At 42.1% G+C, this 20,238-nt stretch overlaps 1 protein-coding gene across 4 annotated transcripts in view; it reads left to right on the top strand.

Moving 5' to 3' along the window:
- The window catches only part of SH2D4B (SH2 domain containing 4B), a 97,817-nt gene extending 78,491 nt beyond the window's left edge, over positions 1-19,326 (top strand). For 3 of the 4 annotated variants that reach the window (XM_036223893.1, XM_036223892.1, XM_036223894.1), the window contains exons 7-8: positions 14,876-15,096; positions 18,724-19,326. In XM_036223893.1, the coding sequence (XP_036079786.1) occupies positions 14,876-15,096; positions 18,724-18,816 (314 nt within the window). In that variant the 3' untranslated portion in view covers positions 18,817-19,326. Of the gene's footprint in view, positions 1-3,400; positions 3,625-14,875; positions 15,097-18,723 lie in introns of those variants that run through there. The other variant, XM_036223895.1, reaches the window with a different exon arrangement.
- The last annotated feature ends 912 nt before the right edge of the window (positions 19,327-20,238 follow it).

The raw sequence follows: 20,238 nt of genomic DNA, 5'->3' as shown, positions 1-20,238 counted from the left end.
CACCCAGGGCCCCAGCTTGTCCAGAGCCATTGGCTTCACTAGAAGAGCGTGGTAGCAGGCATGGGGTTGAGAAGGAAGGCTTGGGGTGAAGGGCACATCCACTGTCTTCAAACCACTAATGTCCCCCAAACCATAAGGGACCTTATTTTCACTTGGTGAAAATCATGGGCTGCTGACTATGATTCGTTTGACTTTTCAGCAATTAGTTTTCTTGAGTTGGAATAATCTTCCTCTAGGAGTTGTGAGCACCCACTACTGGGGTGTGTAAACTGAGGCCAGACAGCCCCTCAGTCAGAAATGTGAAAGCCTGGGTGATTCAGTCTGATTAGATCAGATTATATGATTTTTTTTTCCCTCTCAGCTTTCCAATACGAGACATTCTTTCTCTGCTCATCTGGGAAACAAATATAGTGGCTTTGACATTTGCTAGAGAATAAAGTCCAGTTACTATAGTACTTGAGAAGCCTTTCTGAAAGTGAAGGCTCATGAAATATTTATACTTAATTATTAAAAGTTTATCAGACTCAAATTACCTTCTGTTTAGTAAGTTCTTCATAGATTCACATGCCAGAGTCACTTGCCTACAGGTTTCATTTAAAATAATTATGCTTTTGGGCCTTATGAGTCACACTCCCTCTCTCCTGTCCTCAGGGGTGCACAAGGCAGGAGAGAGCCTCCCACCCAGAGATGCTTCCTGCAGGAGACCCACGTGGCTTGCATATGCAACTGATGTATGTTTTATCCTTTAATCTTCACGAGTACACTGTCTGCTTCCCACACTACTGACATTTGTGGAGCCATGTTTCAAACTTATTTAAGTGCATAAAGAAAATGCAGTTCCTACAGTTTTTCTGCAGTTTCTCCAATCTCATGAAGTTATTACCAACCCTATTTCTCCTTCAGGTAATTGGGAAAAAAATGAACTCGTGCCCATTTGAACATTACCCTATTCAATGATTTAATCTTTTTAGTTAACTTAGTTCCTTTGAGAAAGACCAGGTCTTTGGGATTTTCTCCCCTCTGGCCCTACTTTTCTTTAAGAGGGCACCTGAGTATCTGGGGCTTCCCTATACTTGTGGGAGGTGGTCAGGGGCAGCGCTGCCATACAGATGTGCAGACTTTGTCGTGCATGAGGGTATGTTGACTGAGGTGATGAGAGGCTGAAATCCAGGTTCCTGCTCTGCTTTGAAGCCCTGTACCCTGTCTAGGGCTATGTCCATCTGGAGGTGCACAGAGGCACTGCTCGGACTGGCGGCATCTCTGGGCAGGGGTCGTCTAACCTTGTTCCCCTTCTCAGGTACTCTGCTTGGTATCAACGGGCTGTGGTTGGTTGGTTTCATCTGTAGGGTCACACTGGCTTTTATGCTTTAAGTGATCACTCATTGAACATGACTTTGTGCTGGCTATATGTCAAGTAAACATTAAACGTGCAGTATTTTATTTACTCCTCACACTACTCTGTGGAAGATGTAATGATACTAGTAATTAGTTACACATCCTTTAGTGTGTGGGCACTCTTCTAAGCACTTCACTTACATTTACTTATTTAATCCTTATAATATCACTGTGCGCTTGCTACTAGCATTAGTCCCATTTCAGAGATGACGAAGCTGAGGCACAGAGAAGTGAGGCCACTTGCGCATGGTTCCCTGTTAGTAAGCAGGGATGGTGGGATTCAAACCCTGGTGATCTGGCTCCAGAGTCCATGTTCTTATTCATGATGTAATGCAGCCTTGTCGCCATCTCATAGGTGAAGAACTGGAGGCCCCAAAGTTTAAGTAACAACCCTGGGATGGGCAGTGCTGAGGAGAGTCAGTTTCTTTCTAGTCCAAGATGTCTCCTTGAGGATGAAGAGATGGTGGTTCCTTTAGGAGACATCCAGCCATCTCTAGATTGTGGGACCAGCTGTTTCAGCTATCATGCCTTATTCCTGGTCAGAGCAAGTATCTGCTCCTCCTGAAGCTGGCATCACCCTCCCATAGAAATTCTGAAGGATGCCATCCAAGTCTTCATATAGTCTGCAAAGTCCTCGTGAAATGAATGGAGTAAGACAGGAAATTGTCAGTGTTTGGGATTGTTGAGCTACCTGGGTAGGAGCACTAGGAGGCAGGCTCCCTGCGTAAGACATATGAATAACTATTAATATTAAGCTTCTGTTGTGTGCTGGGCACTGTGCTAAGTACAGGACATGTGGTGGTGAGGAAAACTGACAACTTCCCTGCCTCCATGGAACTTACATTCACTTGCAAGTAACAGAAAAATCAAACCAATATAATAAAAAAGATAATTAATGGCTCATATGACTGAAAAACCCAAAGGCAGGACCAATTTCAGGCTTTGCTTGATCTAGGCGAAGGACCTGCTCTCTCTCTCCATCTCTCAGCTCTGTTGTTCCCCATGTTGTTTTTATTCTCGAGCAACACATTGGCTGTGGCTGCATGCCTGCATTAACCTAGTTCGAACCCAGCAGAAGAGAGGGCATAGTTTTCTCTTAGTAGTTCCAGGATTAGTCCCAATATTCTGCCTTGTTAAGTCTGGTATGGTTACATGCCCATTCCTGAACTAATCGTTATAGTCATAGAGATGAGCTCTCTGATTATATGGGCTTAAGTCACATAACTGTCCTTGGAGTGGGGTAGAGTTCATCCCATTGCAACTGCATAAACCGAGTGAAAGGGTGTGGCTCCCCCAAAGAAGGTCACTATTTCCTCACCAGGAGAGCAAATGGTCTTGAATGGGCAAGACCAATTGATGTCTACCATAGAGAGGAAGATAACCTGTCATCTCTCTTAGTGAAGTGAAACTCTCAGCACAGTCAGTAAGACTGGCATAAATCAAATAATAGATTTATACTTCCAGGTGAGGTTAGTGCTGCACATGGTCCTGCGTAACCAGTTTCAAAAGTCATTTTGCTGGGTAGCTGCACCCCTCTGTCATGAACTGTGGCATTAGATTTGAACTTGGCAGGTCAGCTTGAAGCAGACAGTCGCGGGCATGGATATTGCTTCTTGTGCATAAATATATATGGAACGAAGAAGCTTGTCCAGTGAAACCCTTGTCTCAGCAGTTAGCCCTGGTTAAGTTTCAACTGAAGTTATAAAAAATGAAGGCAGTTGAACTCATTCATCACAATCTCTATGGCTTTAGGATGCTTTGAGAAACTCTTGAGAATGAAGAGCTTAATAATTCTAGCCTCTTTAATGATATCATCTGGAATGCATGGCAATAAGGAAGGAAATTCACAGAAATGAATGAGAAATAGCTAAGCGGTAATGGAGGAGTTGTCAGCTGGTGAGGCGTAGCTGCAGTGAAAGCTTTAAGAAATATGCACATCAGATAAATTGAGATCCATAAAAAGTAAAAGGTCGTGTCTGACCTGCCTGCATTTCTTTCCTTTCAGGGAGAAGCCCTAACAGAGAAATAAAAGGAGCTCACTTGGTTACTCAGGTTCAATTCCGAGCTAATGATTTCAGGGAACGATATGGAGGCGAAGGAAAGGCTGGAAACTGAATCTCGGGTTTGCTTCAGGATTTGCTAACATGTGGATTTATGGATCTATCACAGTAGATCATCTTTTGAAAGCATGCTTAAAGTACCTTTCTTTTCCTGAGGCTGCTGCTGATTAGCGCCAATGGAATAAATATTTTGATAGCAAATGTGAAGTTGTTGGCAATGTTTGAGAGCATCTGCATGGACTGCCGGGGGATGAATAGGCAAGGTGTAGGGAAGAACAGCACATTGTGGATTTGTGCTCATGCGCAGTAATGGAGAGGACTCGGGGGCTGCTGGCTGCAAACAGCCTGTCCATGACATTAATGTGCGATATTGGGAGAGTGAAAGCAACCTGGACTTCTTTGCTATGCTAGAATATATCTTCCCTTTTGTGTTCCCAGCCTTCTCACCATTACTGGGTACAACCGGGGGAAATGGGGCTGCTGCCCTGAAGGGCCTCTGTCCCCGACCTTGGCCTTGTCTTTTTCTGCAGAGGCACCAACAAGGGGCGCTGCAGCTAATTGGATTGTCTCTGATGCCCAGTGACCAGATGAGCCCTGGGCACCTGTGGGGTGGCTTAGATGTAAAGCCTCCCACTTTACCCCCATTTGGTCCTCATCAAGGGCTCTGATTTTTATAGTGGCCTTCTACTTCAGTTTCCAGATTTCAGCTCTTTGTGCTTCTGCCACTGACCCTCGACTTGTGCGGCTTAGGCCAAGGCTGGGCTGGGTTTGTGCCTAGCCTGGCAGCAGCAGCCACCATGGTTGAAGTCGCCAATGTTTTCCTGGCATTGTTTCACTTGATATGGCCAATAACTTCGGGTAATACTAACGTGAATCTATCTTATCTGTCAAGGAATGAAGTCCAAACCTAAAGAAAGGTTTAGAAAGTATATTTGAGCCAAGGACTGAGGACCTGCCTAGAAACAACATCTCAAAGGATTGAGAGAGTGCTCCAGGGAATAGCAATGTTGCAGTTCTTTTCATACATTTAGAATCAAAGGAGAAAATGTAAGGAAACATGAAACCCGTTGCTGTTAGGTTTAGGAGTGGAGAGAAAGCAAAGTGGGAAAATCTGTAGGTTGGATAAAAAGCAAAATGGACAGAGACATACTTCTTTTCCATTGGTGGGTACAAGATAGTTAATTTAACATCGAACAATTACAACAAAGAGATGATGTGTGAGCAACAAGATAACAATGTGGTTTCCCTCTCATTGTGCTTTGTTGCTGGGAGTATTTTTATAAGGGGTCTGGAAACGAATATTACTGTGGAATTTTAAAGATGTCTTATCCTAGATGCACAAGAACAGTGGACAGGGCTCGCCTAGGGTAAAGATTAACTTTTCACTAAGGAAGCTGTAGGCCTGGAATGTGACTATCCACCATGACCTTCCCAGGTAGGATTTTAATGATCCTGTGTGATTACTTCTGGTCGCTGAGCTTGTCAGACCTGCTTTGTAGCCCCCTTTTTGTTCACATACCATTGAAGAGACATTTATTTGCTCAAATCAGGCCATAAGTGGCAGAGACCTGATTGGAAACAGATTTGTCTGGTTTAGTGCTGCTTTCTACAGGGTATTATACTGAATCTTGTAGCCTCTTCCTATCCAAACTAGAAAGGCCTCTGTTCTGGAGACTGGGTACAATTTGTTGTGACTGTCCCCACTCTCAAGCCACCTTGAGTGCAGCCCCTGACAAAACCAGACCTTCTGGGTATTGCTTCTCTTCTGGCTCTGCCACTTACCAGTGTGAGACCTTGGGCAAATAGCTCAACCTCTTTCTGCCTAATTTTCCATTTTGTAAAATGGGGAGAATAAAAGTGCCTACATCAAAGGACTATTATCAAGATCGAACTAGTGTATATGAAGCGCTTAGCACGGCGGATGATATAGTGTCATCATTTCATAAATGCTAGATGTGGGATTATAATTTTAATTAATTAATGATTTATTCAACAATAATGAGGGCCTAGCACATTCCATATTAGGAACAAAACAGGCTGAATCCTTACACTCATATATCTTTTATTTATACAAGTATGATAATTTTGATATAAACTATTATGGAATCCACCTTTCTTGCACTATTTTTCTACAACTTTATTTTTCATTTGTCAGAGATATTTTAGGTCTATCTCCATTTCAGTGGTTCTCAAGGGGGTTGTTATTGTGCCCCAGGGGACAGTTTACAATGTCTGAAGACAGTTTAGGTTGTGACAGCTGTGAGGTGTTATTGGCGTCTGGTGGGTAGAGGTCAGGGATGCTGCTAAACATCCTACAATGCACAGGACAGGCTCCATGACAGACGCTTACCTAGCTCAAAATGTCAATAATGCCTAGGTCTATATCTAGATGTGTACCTATATCTCCTTTAAACTTTTAAATTGTTGCTAGAAGGATATGCAAAAGATGAAACTTACTTGTTTTTATAAGTGATTTCATCTTACTCGGGACCTGTATTTCCTGTTAATACCTAAAAAAAAACAAAAAACAAAAAATAAAAGAAGCACCTTAAAATTTCCAGTTAAAAATAATCCTGTATCCTCTGGTTTAAGAGTCTCTTTTAGTTTAACTTGAGTATTTTCTAGCAAATATTCAATCATTTTAAGTTCAAAGTTCTGCCTTTCCTCTTCCCCAAATGGTGTCTGGTGCAAGGGAAGCCCATGGCCTTGGGAAGGAGCCAAAGGAAGCCCTGCTCAGCAGCTCATCTCCGAATCTTATCCTGTGTTTTTGCTCATCCCCTGATGGTCCGCGACTACTGGAACCACCTTTAATTGTTGGATACTAAGCACACCCAGGGCCTGAGTCCCCTTCCCCACATTGATCATGCCCTAAACTTGACTTGGCCCTACCTTGACCCCTGCTTCGGTTTCTGAGTTTTAGTAACTCCCATGAATTGCTGTTAGCCGAGGCTGCCCACCTCCAACCCTAGGTTCTGGGGTCACCTTTTCTCTTTTCTTGGTGGCCCCTTAGGAAGCTGGACCATGTCCTTAAAGATCTCTACCTTAAAATGAACCGTAAGTCCTGAGGGTTGAGTTCATTGGTCACTTCCTTCCTTCCCTGCCAACACAGTTTATTGGAAGAAACAAGGCTATTTGTTATTTCTTTATTTACTCAGTCGCCTTTATCTCTACTCTCCTACCGCATTCTCTTTCCTTCTCAATAAGCAGCTTTTCTGATAAGTTTAACCTGTATCTGTTGAAAGAGTTCTTGTGTATTTATTTACAGGAGGTACATACTGTATATGTACCTCTTGTAGGGAAGTTATTCTGCTCTTTATATTCTTTTTTCTCTTCAAAATGTTTTATCTGATTTGACCTTGATGCTTTTCTGTGGCTAATTTTTATGTGAAATTAGTTTTCCTGGACTGTTCAAATGAAACAAGGGCCAGGAAAGTGTTTTGTGCTCCATGGAGCCTTCTCCCCTGTGTGGCCAGGCTCTGCTCCCCACCCCCATGTGGGTCTGGACCCCCTTCTTCTCTTCTTTCTCTTTGCCCTCATCTTTCTCAATTTTGATTCCATTCCCAATGGTAGAAGGAGGGTCTCACTGTGTTCTTCTCATAGTCACCAAAAACGGGGGAAACACATCCCTTCTTGACTTCAGCTGCTGTTCTTCAGTTGGCCTCCTGCATGCCACTGAATTCCTGCTTCATGCTCTCAGGTCCACTGGCCACCTGGTTGTTTCTTCTTCTTCCTCCTGCATAAATACTTGGTATCATGCAGGTCTTGCGATGGTCATTTGTTCCTACCACCATTTGGATTTGGGGTTCATGGGGATAACTTAGCACCTTGTTTTGTTGTGAACATAGTTCATGGACTTTGGTTTTGCTCTTTAGTTGCTCTGCATGTTTTCATTTGGGGATTTGGAGAAATTGATAAATGCTACTGCTGCCACCACAGATTCCTAGAATCTACCCTGCTATTCCGTACTTATGTACATGTGCATGAAAGGTGAGGTGCTTTAAACCTCATTCATATTTTTTTACTTTACTTCGCCAAGCACTCTGCTGTGAGATCCATGCTCTGTATACCTCTGGTCTACTCTTTCTAATTGCTGCACAGCACTCCACAGGGTGCAGCCACCTACTTTGCCTATCCCCTCCTTGAGTCATGGACACTCAGATTGCCTCCAATTTATCACCACCATAAATTGATCTAAGAATTGATTAAGTTCTTTGCAGTGGACTCTTAAGGATCTGCATAGAATTTCTTTATAATGTATCTCAAGGTTGGAATTGTTAGGCCAGAGGATATACAAGTACTTAATTTGACTAGGGATGCCAATCGCTCTCCAGAAGGCTGACCCAGTCTCTATTTTCAGTAGCCATATGTGAAGGTTGCTCTACCTTCATGTTACAAATTCCACACTAGAATATAGTAGAAGTCCTGGATCCCCTCTGTGCCCACAGGAACCAGGAGGCCAGCAGCCACCATCTCCAGACTGTTTTCTCTCCAAACACACCATTTTTCCTTGACTGGAGCTACATTATGCAGACACACAGCACCTGTGAATTCTCCACAAAAACTGGCATACAGGACTCCTCTACTTTAAGCTACCTTCTCAGTCTCTCTGGGCTGCAGGGTGCCAAAGAGTAAGTGAGGACATTCCCTTCAGTTCTTCTCCCCCTCTACCCCAGCCCCAGCCCAGGAAAAATTCTTTCTTATTTGGCAGGGACTTCTCATAGGATCTATCCTATATCCTTCTATAGCAGGTCTATAAAACTCTGTGTCAAAACCTCTGACTATTACTTTGAATATACAAGGAGTTTCTAGAACATCAAAATCACTTTTAATTCTTTGCCAATCTTGGCTTGCAAGACTGCTTACTCTCTAGCTTAATGAGTCTCAAATCTGGCTACATATTACAATTACATGAGAAGGCTTAAAGAGTACTGATGCTTGGTGTACCTAAAATGAATCAAACCAGACTCTTTCAGAGTGAGTCAGTGCTTAGAACCATGCTCTGGAGACTCAAGACAGCCAGCTTTGGCAGTGAAACCTCATTAGTGACCATTTATTTCTTGGTGATAATCTCCTCATTCCCCAAAGGACATTGACCAATTTTAAATGTCATAGCAGTGATGTGTGGGGAGCTTCAGAGCAACAATATTAAAATATTTTTAAATATTAAGCATTGAGTATATATAGTGCATGCCAATATATGTGTGAAGGGCATAAAGAAAGCTGGGAAGTGGAAACATCACTGATTCTTAGAAGCACCTCTATGCTTTTTACTATTGTAGCTCTTTTTCTTCTACCAGATATGATCCCTATCCTGAATATGTTGTCCATTATTTCTTTGCTTTATTTATTGTTTATATATTAAACTCCAAACACTATAGTGTTTAGCTTTGTGGACTTTTCAATTTAACAGAAATTGAACCATAGTGTATTTGTTTTTCAGTATTAGATTCTTTGATGCTTCATTGAAAATTTTTTTTTCTCATTGCATTTGTCCACCTCTGTTGTTTGAAGTTTATTCCAGTCTCAATGCCTATCTCTTAGTGGTTTATTTAGATGATTTAACATGCATATCAACATATTCTAAAGTTAATATATAGCTCTACCCTTTTACTAAATGAACAAAAATTTTAAATTTCAATCATTTTTCTCCTGATAAGATGTCGTCCGATGTTACGGTTCTGTTTTTTAAAACGCTCAAATTATCCATTATAATTATTATTTTGTAAGTCAATCTATTTTTTTTAAGTTGGCCTACAGTATCTATGTTCATCTTTCCTTCTAGCTTCTTGTAGTCTCTGTCTAGTATCATATTCCTTTAGAATTTCCTTAATCGTCAACTCTCATTTTTTTCTGAAGATGTCTTTATTTTGCTCTTCTCTTTGAAAGACAATTTCATTTAGCACAGTTATTTTTCTCTTGGCACACTGAGAATATTATCCCATTGTCCTCTGGCTTCAATTGTTGTAACTGAGAAGTCAACTATTAGTCTAATTATTTCTTTGTAGGTAATCTGCTTTTTCTCTCTGGTTGACAAAATGAGAAATTGAGGAGCTTTGTGCAGTTTCACTGTTATGTGTCTTTGATTAATTCTCCACCATTCACTCTTCAAATATTGCCTCTTCTCCATTCTCCTCTCCTCTTTGTGGTTCAGATTATACATGTGTTAGCCCTTTCATTCCATCCTCCATGTTTCTTGCCCTCCTGAGACTTAGATTAAACTTCTCTTATGTTACATTTATATAAATGTCCCATGGATGTGTCATTCTTAGTCTTCACTGTGACTCTTCAGTCATCTTATCCCTTCTTTTCCCCTTGCACCTCATCACCACTCCTTACTGCTCACACACTTCCTACCCTCCTTCGTTGCCTCTGCAAGACCTGCCCTGCTTCTACAGGTCTCATTAATCTCTCCACTTCTTGTGTCTTTCACAGCACTTACTATCCTCTGCATGAGATAACATGGTGTAGAGCAAAGTGCACTGGACTTGGAGTCCGAGGACCTGAGTTCAAATTTTGGCTCCACCACTTAATAGCTCTGTGACCTTGGGTAAGTCACTTCTCTTGCTGACATTCAGTGTCCTTAGTTATAAGGGTTGTTAGGGAGACTGATGAGATGAGGGCCACAGAATGCCCAGATGGTGCCCAGTGCTGGCTCTGGCAGGAAGCTTCTCATGTGACCCTCGCTGTGTCCTTTTGCCTCTCTGCCCCCTAATGGCAGCCATTTCTGGCATTATGACAGTTGCATAATGACAGTTGCATTTCTATAATTGTAGCATTGAAATCCAGCCTGGGAGCTGGATTTCAATGCTACAATTATAGAAATGCAACTGTGAAACAATCCTTAGATGAGGAAGCCCCTCACTGGGTTGAAATCCCTGGCTTATATGTCTTCAATTTATACCCCTTGAATCCATTTTCCACCCTTGAACATTCTCCTATTCTTCTATTTATCTCCTCATTGCCCTCAGAATTAAGTCTATAATTCTTTTAATGGCATGGAGAGCCTGACCTCTGCCACCTCTATGCATCTTGCCACTGCCCAGCTGCTACTGTAGCCCTCCCCCCAAGCTGCAAAGAACCAGGTGCTAATTTCTTCTGCAAACTGCCCTCCTTGCCTTACTCCTCTGTTTTAACCTTCCTGTTCTCAGTCTGTCATTTCAATCCCTGGGTTCCAGAGTTGGATGGAGCACCTTCCTTAGGTGCAACCACAGCAGCTGAGGCCACACCCCATGTGGCCTTTATAACCATTAGTTATAGTCAGCCTTTTAAAAAAAATTATGCCTATCTTTATTTCTGTCCAGAGTCAGAGGTTTTGAAAGGCAGGAACTGTTTCTCATTCAATGCTGACTTTCAGGTACCTGGCATGGGGCATGGTTCCTAAACGGTGCTTAATAAACATTTATTAAAGGGAGGAAAGAAAAAAAAAGAAAGGAAGGAAGGAAGGAGAAAAACTACAGAGAAAACTACATTTCCATTTGTCTGGGGGTGAGAACTGGCTTTGAAGCAACTTGTAGTTGCATTCTCCAGTAATCATTCTAGAACCACCACTCTGGACCATCATCTAGTAAGGCCACATGCCTCAGCCAGCCCTGGTCATTAGCTGAGTTAGAAAGTTTTCATCATCCCGGTGGTGTGCTCTCTACAAGTTGCTTCAAAGCCCTCTCCTCTTTCCTTAGTCAGGAGATCACAGAGTGTTAGAAGGAGCAGAGGTAGGATGGGGTGGGCTATAATTAATGTTTTCTTCCCAGAATACTTGGCTTACAGGCGATCCAAGGGGAGAAGAAGAGGTGGGGAGAAGAGTGAATGGGGCAGAAAAACATACAGCTTCTCCTTGCAAGTATTCTGCGTGTGCCCCAGCCACCAATAGATTCTCTTGTGGGTTGAGTTTTTTGTGAAATGGTCTTTGCCATTCTGAACTATGAGACTACATCACCTTTGGTCTTGGGCCAAATAGCAATTTTGATTTCTAGGTAAGGATCAAAGAGAGGGCAGAATAAACAGATGCTTACTATGGAGACACCTGGAGAGTCTCCTAGGAATGGCATAGGTTGGGGTTCAGAGACAGTCTCATTTAGAGGAAGTTACCCTCAGCAGCCTCTATCTGAGAGGACTGGGTGTGTGGGGTGTGTGTAGCACAGTCTCGCAGTACCACTACCAGCACAAGGTAGCACCTCACACTAGCACGTGTGTAGTATGCTAAGTGTATCCAATGTAAATGAGTTACATTGTATTAGATAGACATTACGTTCTTAAGCACTGTGATAAACACATTCATGCATTAATTTAATGAATTCTTGAACAACCTTATGATGTAAGTAGTATTATCAGTACCGCTTAATAAATGACGACATTAAAATGGGTTTCAGAGTGACTTATATAATCTGCCCAAGGCCACCTACTGATCAAGTCCTTGAGCTGAATTTTAGCCCATGAACTTGATCTTTGCTTCAAACAAGCCCTTCAATATCTTAGGAACTTGGGATACAAAGACGGTTTCAGTGTCCGTTTGGGTCTTTTAGGAACAGAAGTGCAAGAGATTTATTTGAGGAAATGCCTGTGAAGGAGAAAGGGGAAATGGAGCAGGAGAAGGTGGGAGAGGGTTCAGACATGCTGCAGGTCTGACACCTATGAAAGGAGAGAAGGAAGGAAGGACGATTTGGAGGAAGAGTCTGTACTAGAGTACAGTGCAAAGAAAATCTCCGTCAGGCCAATGGGAAGCCCCGGAGCAAAGATTGCTTATGAGAGGAGACCCACATTGGTAGGAATGGCAGCTATTGTACTCCTGTGCTCAGTCACAGAACCCCTGTGCTCTGAATCAGGGGGCACCCAGTCTAGTACTCCCTATGCTGGAAGCAGCCTGAGGAGAGCATGCCTCAGCAAAGGATTTTGAAGGTGCAGCAGCTGAAGGTTGTCAGCTCCCCATGCTGCTCCTTGCAGCAGAGTCTTGAAGTGAGGCTTGAGCAATGTGTTCCCATGACTGCTACGGGCTCTGTGCTTGAGCTGTCCACAGCCCATTTACTGATGTACTGTAGAGTTTAGACAGGATGTTATGAAAGCTCCAGGATGGGATGTCCTTGTAGCCTCCTGGGATAGAAACCATTTTCTGATGCAGTTGAGCAGGTTGTACTCTCAATAAAGGGACCCTGCCAAGAGGGCTGGTAGGGGGATTGAAATGCAGAAATGTGAGCTTTGCCATTTGGCTCAGAGAGGCACCCTTTTCTAATTCAACCACTCAACGGACATCTTTTTCTAACTTGTACCAAGATGGCATTTAGGCAACAAATAGCCTGTGATTCCTGGGAAAAAAGAGGAATCCTTCAGTGTGGATTCAGGGTCATTGGGACAAAGGGGGCTGGGAATGAGGTTGAGGCTTCTGCACAGGGAGACTTGTGGAGAGCAGGCAGTAAGGGTAAGGGTTCATGAGATGAGCCAGCCATAAGCCTAGAGAGGTAAGTGGGACAGGTCAGGAGCCCCGTGTCCTTCGTTCCTGAGGCGGACTCTGCCAGAGGTCAGTGGGAGGCTGTTTGAGGGATTTAGGTAGTAGGGAAACATGCATTGTCATTTTGGAATTACTGGTCACTTTTAGATATTAAAAAAAAAAAAAATCACATTCTAATTTGACTGTTCAGTCTCCCATCCAATGTAACATCCAACTTCTCCCCAACTCCTAGTCTAGGCTGGGCTTCAGCTTGAAGTGCCTGGGATGAGGATGAGGGGGTGATATCTTCTGGTTAGGCTTCCTCCCAGCCCCTACTTTGCCTGTATCTCCCTTTAATTACTTCTTATACCAGCTACATTTAAGGTCCAGGACCTCTGGTGGCAGAACAGGGCAGTGGGTGAGGGAGAGTGCTGAATCTTTTGACATTTCCAAAGTGCCCTTTCATCTTCTTTTGCTTGTCTTGGATGAAGCCACCAAGGACCTCCAGGGGACAGCCCCAGGGTACACCCTTCCTGCTGCTTGAGATGCATGTGTGATTCTTCATGTGTCCGGTTGGTGGGAGGGCTCCCACTTCCTTCCCTCCCTCTCTCTGCCTATATAAGTTTTTTACTCATATATTATATCCTAGTTGAAATGGTTTGGCTGGCTTGACTGTCCCTTGGTAAATCCTGGGCAAAGAGGAAAAAGATAGCTTCCAATTTTGCTGGCTTTTTTTCAAAGGGTCCAGGTGACAGAGTGGTTGCCCTTGTCCTCTGCTCTGGGCATGAAGAAAGTCCTGCTGTGCCTCCTGTTAAGTAGGGGAGAAATGGGAGGGGAGCATACCTACAGGTAGAATGGAAGTGGCATCAGGAATGCAGTGGGGGAGAAGTCACAAGGATGTAGTGCTTTTCAAGGTCATGGAGATGAGCAGCCCAGCTACCTTGTACTCTATACGATGCCAATGGCAATAATAATCCCATTGAATGTATGCAAAGGGTAAACAAGTGGGTGCGTAAAAGGACAATTTGTTGCAATTCACCTCTTCCCCAGAATAACAGATGATAACAGTAGCCAGCTTTTCCACAGCTCTTCTCACTTCATGAAGTGATTTTAAATTCTTTATATGACTTGAAAGTCATAATGTGCCTTTGAAGTAAATGGGTTAAGATTATCACTTAAATGTCAAGGACAATGGAGAATTGCGGGCTTGGCTGAAGATCATATAGCCAGGTGAGGGTAGAGTCTAAAAGGTCATCTGGGCCTTCTGACTGCCCCCTCTTCCCACCTCCCTGTCCTCCTAAGCCCATCCGCTAAATACACACTACTCAGATGAGAGTGGTGCTCTAAAAGCCTTTCTCGGGATTGCTACTGACACAAACCACTCTTAGGCCAGACATTGCTTTTATACTGTGGTGAAACCACATTGTGTAGGACTGAGAAAATTTTGTTCTTTGAGCTGAAGTAAAGCTGAATTATGTACCTCTGTTAAGGAACTGTTTGCCTGGTGTCTACAGGTAGAGGGAGGACTTCTTTTTACTTTTTAAGAGGAAATACTGTTTTCAGGCACTCGTTTATGAGTACCAGAGAGATAACTGAGGCAGACATCATAAGTCATCCTGGCCTTGTTATTAAGGCAGGACTCTTAAGGCTCTCCACAGAGCAGAGCTTGTTGGCTTCTGTTTGTAACTGAGAGATGCTATAATTCTGGCTCATTACCAATTCTTTGATTACTCAATTCATCCAAATTAGTGTGGCTTAATTTAGAGGAAAAGCATGTTAAACTCAGGTCCTAGTAGGAACTCTGCCCCCAGGCTCACATCTGGTTGCTTTGGGCCAATATGGCCCCTCAGGGATCTGAGGCAAATGCTGGACAACCCCGGAGGCCCCCTCCTTTCCTTTGACAGAGGCTAAGGAGCAGAGATGAGTGGGAGAGTGTGATGGGAGAAGAGTTCTAGAACCTGCTGAGTTTTTTTTTTTCTCTTTCTTTTCTTTTTGAAACCAGGAATTATTAGCCGAGAAGATGCAGAAGATCTCCTTGAGAACATGACTGAGGGAGCATTTCTGGTCCGGGTCAGTGAGAAAATCTGGGGTTACACCCTCTCCTATCGCCTGCAGAAAGGGTTCAAGCACTTTCTCGTGGATGCCTCTGGGGATTTTTACAGCTTCCTGGGAGTGGACCCCAATCGCCACGCGACGCTCACAGATCTCATAGATTTTCACAAGGTATCGCTCTTAGAGGTGCTGGTTGGGGGTGAAACTGTTGGAAACTTGAGCAAAAAGGAGAGCCAGGCTGAAGGCATTCTAAGATATGGAGATGGAGCATGAGTAGGCAGCCCTAGAAGTACTTAGGATCATAGGATATAGAACATTAAGATAGAAGAGACCAGGGTTTGTCTAAACCAGCTAATCTAGGTCTTCTCCCTGGCTAATCTTCTGACCCATGTGGGCATCTGTAACCTTGGTCCCTAGCTCTCCTTTCACCTTGAGTACATGAGTGTTCCCTACTGTCAACAGGGGTTGGTTGACTAAACTTCTCTCCAAGCTTATGTCTCATCCCCAACTCATTCCCAGATTATCCCTCTTGAGGACATTCTAAGCAGGCTTCTGACAGCTTTGTAGATTTGGCTACATCCTAGCAGGCAACTCTGTGGTTAGAGAAACTTTTCTTGTAGAGTTTTGTGTCTCTTATTCCAACTACAGGTTTATCACTTAGTAAATATGTGACCTTAGACAGGTTCCTTAGTCTCACTGGGATTTAGTTTCCTAGCTGGGCAAATAGATGTAAATAATGCTTAGCTGAGATCATATGAGTATTAAATGAGAGGATGTACATAACATTCTATAACTGTAAAGTACTATGGAAGTTCTTGTTTCCTGGAACTCTTTTTGTTATTTATTCCCTTACTGTGAAAAAGATGTTGCCTTCTAAATAATACATGTAGAAAAAAGAAATTTCTGTGTTAATGTGGCTGTTGGCATCAGTAATAACTGGGAGAAAGACAAAGGTGGAACTTGGTGACCCAGAAGGACAGAACCCAAGGATTCTGAGACAGAGCGGTGGTAGTGCAGGGGTCCACCAACTACCTGAGCTTTGCAGGTATAGAAAGTTCCACAGCATTACTTGGCTGTGCCACTGGGCTTTTGCTAAAATAGGGACTCTTGGATTTATATTGCTTTCTCTTCATTGATGTCCCCAGGGCTCTAGGAACAGCTCTTAATCTGACCTTATAAGTAAAGTATGTGGAAAATCACCCATTTGCAAATACCTACACACTGAGAGAAGAGGAGTGCTTGGAAGACTAGACTAACCAGGATCAAGGCTGATTTCTGTCTGTGTTGGGAAGAGCCTTCTAACAGCTATTTAAAAGAGAAAGGGAAGGGACGTGTGGATACTGGCACCTTCTCTATGTTAAGCGCTGTGATTATTGCTCTACATCCATGTTCTCATTTAATCTTACCAGTGCTCTGTTAGAGAGGCATATTGTTCCCATTTCACAGAGTAGGAAAGGGAATGTGTGTAAATTGTCTAAGTGTTCATGGCTGATCTAGCTGGGTCCAGGAGTTAAGCCTCAGGCTGAGTGCCTTGAAAGCTTGTGCTTTCCCCCAGGCCACATTGTTTGCTGTCCGTGATCTAGATGAGCTGCTTTGAGCAGTGATGAGCTCTGTGTCCCTGCAAGGATTCATGCAAAGGGTAAATGCCCATCTCTCAGAGGTGCTGTGACTGTTTCCTGCTAGACTGGATGTCCTTGAAGGTCTTTGCTCTTTCCCAAATGTAAACTTCAAGACTGCCAATTTAGTTTCTAACAGTAAAGATTGCTCATCTATGCCCATGCAAGGTTCCAGTGGCCAGTTTTATAAGTTAAAATTTTAATTACACATTAATTTTGATTACATTCTAAGAAAAATCAAATACAGTCAAAGTGAAAGCCATGTTCATTTCAAATCTCCATTTCTGTTCTCTACCTTGAATTATCACTTTACCCTGTACCTATCCAAATACTTACTGGGTATTAACACAGAAATTTGTGTATATAAGTAAATACACAGTTTGATTATTTTTCACATAAATTGGATAATCCTTTACCAATAGCTTGATGATTTTATTTTCGACATAATTAATATATCATAGAATGTATTTTGTAAAAGCATCGTCCCTAGAATCAGGCTGCCAACTTTTAAATCCCAACTTCATTATTGTGTGTGACTTTGGACAACTACTCAAACTTTTGTATCTTAGCTTCCTCCTCTGTAAGATAGGTTTACTAATAGCACTCACTTCTTGGGGTCACTGTGAGGTTTCAATGAGATATCACTGTAAAATTCTAAAACAATATACCTGACATCTGTAAGTTATCAGGATCTTAGCTGTTATTAAAATATGTCTTTGAGATCTTTTTGTATCAATACATGTATCACATCCTTGTAAATGCCTATGGTGTTCCGTAGTATGGATGTATATTACAATTGAATTATCTATCCTCCTTTCGATGGCCACTTGCATAGCTTCCAGGTTTTCCTGATCACAAACAGTGCTGCAGAGACTTCTTATAGATGTCACTTTGGGTACATGTGTGAGTATTTCTCTAAGATGAATCCCTCAATCTGGAATTGCTGGATAGAAGACTATGCACATTTTAATTTGAAAAGATCTGCCAGATTGCCCTCCAAAAATGTAGTGCCAACTCATGGTCCTGCCAAAACTATATGAGGCTATTTCCCTACACTGCTGCCAATACTGGGGATTATAAGTCATTTTAAATTTTTCCCATCAGATGGGCAGATACTGAATCTCACTGTTGTTTAGCTTGCATTTCTCCTATTACCACTGATGCTGAGGCTCTTTTCATATGTTTAATGGCCACTTGGATTTCTTCTGTGAATTGCCTAGTCATACCCTTTGTCCATTTTTCTACTTAGATGTCTCTTTCTTATTGATGCATCAATTCTACCAGTGACTAAATTACTCTTTAGTCATATCCATTCTGCTCTTCAGTTCTTCTATTGAAACTTTTCTTGAAATTTAAGTAGGCATCCCTTTTCATTTCCAGGTTCTTTATTTTATTTTATTTTTAAATAATAGCCCACTCTTGTTTTATGGATGATTTATCTTCTTATTCTACTGAGGAGATTAGTACCCATCTTTTAAAGGCTCTGTTTTTCTTTTTCTTTCTTTCTTTCTTTCTTTCTTTCTTTCTTTCTTTCTTTCTTTCTTTCTGTAATAAACTTTATATTTTATTGGGAGTCATTTCTCTTGTTGAGTTTGGCATCTTTCATGGTTACAATTTTTCTTAAATATTTATAAATTTTGAGCTTGGAGAGGATCTTTGAACTTTAAATTTCTTGTTTATCCACCAGTGGATACAGTTTCTGTTTCCTAAATTCAGTGTCAGGGATGGGGTTGATAGTGAATAGTTCATCTTTTGGGCATGGGAGCATCTGAACTTTGTGGGTCTCTTTGGCTTCCCAAGGAACTATGTGCCTCTTCTTACTTTCGGACCTGCCTGAGGCAAAGACCTCTGCTGTCTGGTGGTCTCCAACCTGTCTCACTGATACTTGCTCTAGTCCCTGCCCCACATTAACCCCTCTGAAAACCTCATCCTGTGTATCATGTATCATTTGGTTTTCAAGTGTTTTTGAGCATTTTTGCTCTGTTGATGGCCTTTCTTCTTCTTTTCCCATATTTTTATAAATTTATCTTTAAAAGCAGATTTTTTCTGCCATTTCTAGAAATTTGAGTGAGAAGGAGACCTACATATTCTTAGTCTTTCTATATTGAAATAGTCTCTCTCTGGTATATGTTTATTTCCATTTCTTGATTAAAAGTGAATATTTCTTTTTTTTTATTTTTAGGAGGAAATTATTACTGTTTCAGGGGGAGAGTTACTGCAGGAACCCTGTGGACAGAGGAACAGCCCACCAGACTACCATCTGTTGTTTGAATGACATTTTGTTTCCTTATCACTTGGATTCCTTTTTTTTTTTTTTTTTTTGGACTCAAGAACTTCCAAACTGAAATCCTTATGGCCTTCTGGAAGATCCACAACCATCCAGAGGATTAAGTAGATTAGTATATCTCAAGAAATATGAAGTACATGGCATATGTGCTACTGGTCTCTATCCCAGGGCCCAGGACAGAAACTGCTAATAACCGATACAACTCTTTCATGACAAGTTTAGACATGACCTCCAAAGATGAAGCCTATTTGTCATGGCTGCCCTAAACTCAGCTCCTGGAGCTCATGGCTCATGTATTTATAATCCAAGATAATTCCAGGGCTGAACTCAGAATTCAACATATGGTAGACATTCAATAAATGTTTGTTGAATGAATGCACTTCTGAAGGTTTTCCAACATTAATGATCATTGATTCGAGTAAGTTATTTCCTAATTGTCACTGTTTATAAAATCATGGACATTATAGAAGAAATATTATAAAGGATGTATATGGAAAACATAGAAGTTATATCTTTAATCACCCTTGTTGGTATTATTATTGGAACTACTAAAGCTTCTGACCCTTGCTTCCAGAACAGGTGACTGACACTGCCCCACTTACCTGCCTCTCCTTCTGCCACCCCTCCTCATCTTGGAGTCTTGTCTTGCCCTCATTCTGTAATACTGAGGCAGTGGCTTCATGTATTCCTATAGATGTGCCCCAAACCTGGGGTGAATTATAAATCTGAGAATGGTTTGTAAGCATCCACAAAGTCTTTTGCTTTCTAGGATTTGGCCCTTTTGTGCAGATTACTCAAATGATTGCCTCTGTCTTCATAATCCTTTGATTTTGATTCTACTGTCCACCCCATTTGAGTATGCTCTTCCTATTAAGGAGAAGACTCTTTCAATAACATCTCAATAACTCTCAGGGATGGTGTCTGTGTACTCTTATGTTTCACCTTTATGACATAAACATAAGAGACATCACGTTATAAAGAAAATATAGGCTCTAGAATCAAACGGACTTGCTTGCAATGCCTTACCCTGGAACTTACTGGCATTTTAATGGTAACAACATTGTATGTTGTGGGAGTAAAAGAATGTATGTATGGATGTATGGATGTATGGATGTATGGATGTATGGATGGATGGATGGACTCTGTGGATGTAAATAAACTGGTTACCTTACTTGATAGTTGTATCAAACATCTCTTCTGCTCGGCACCTTTTGCTTCACCTGTTCTTCAGGTCCTTTGCCACTTGTTTCACTCCAGGTGCCACCACTGCAATCAATTTTGCATGGGCTTTGCTCTTCCCCACTGTGTCAGTCAGCTTCACCTGAGCATACACCAACGATACCTTGCCACGTGGTGCTCTGGGCCTCTCGTCAGTTGCTGCAGAGGCATAAGACACCACACAACCAAGGA

This window comes from Rousettus aegyptiacus, unplaced genomic scaffold, assembly GCF_014176215.1.
Source record: "Rousettus aegyptiacus isolate mRouAeg1 unplaced genomic scaffold, mRouAeg1.p scaffold_m13_p_6, whole genome shotgun sequence".
In the NCBI taxonomy this organism is placed as follows: domain Eukaryota; kingdom Metazoa; phylum Chordata; class Mammalia; order Chiroptera; family Pteropodidae; genus Rousettus; species Rousettus aegyptiacus.
Note: the sequence above shows the minus strand (reverse complement) of the source record. Positions and strands in the feature narration are given on the sequence as shown.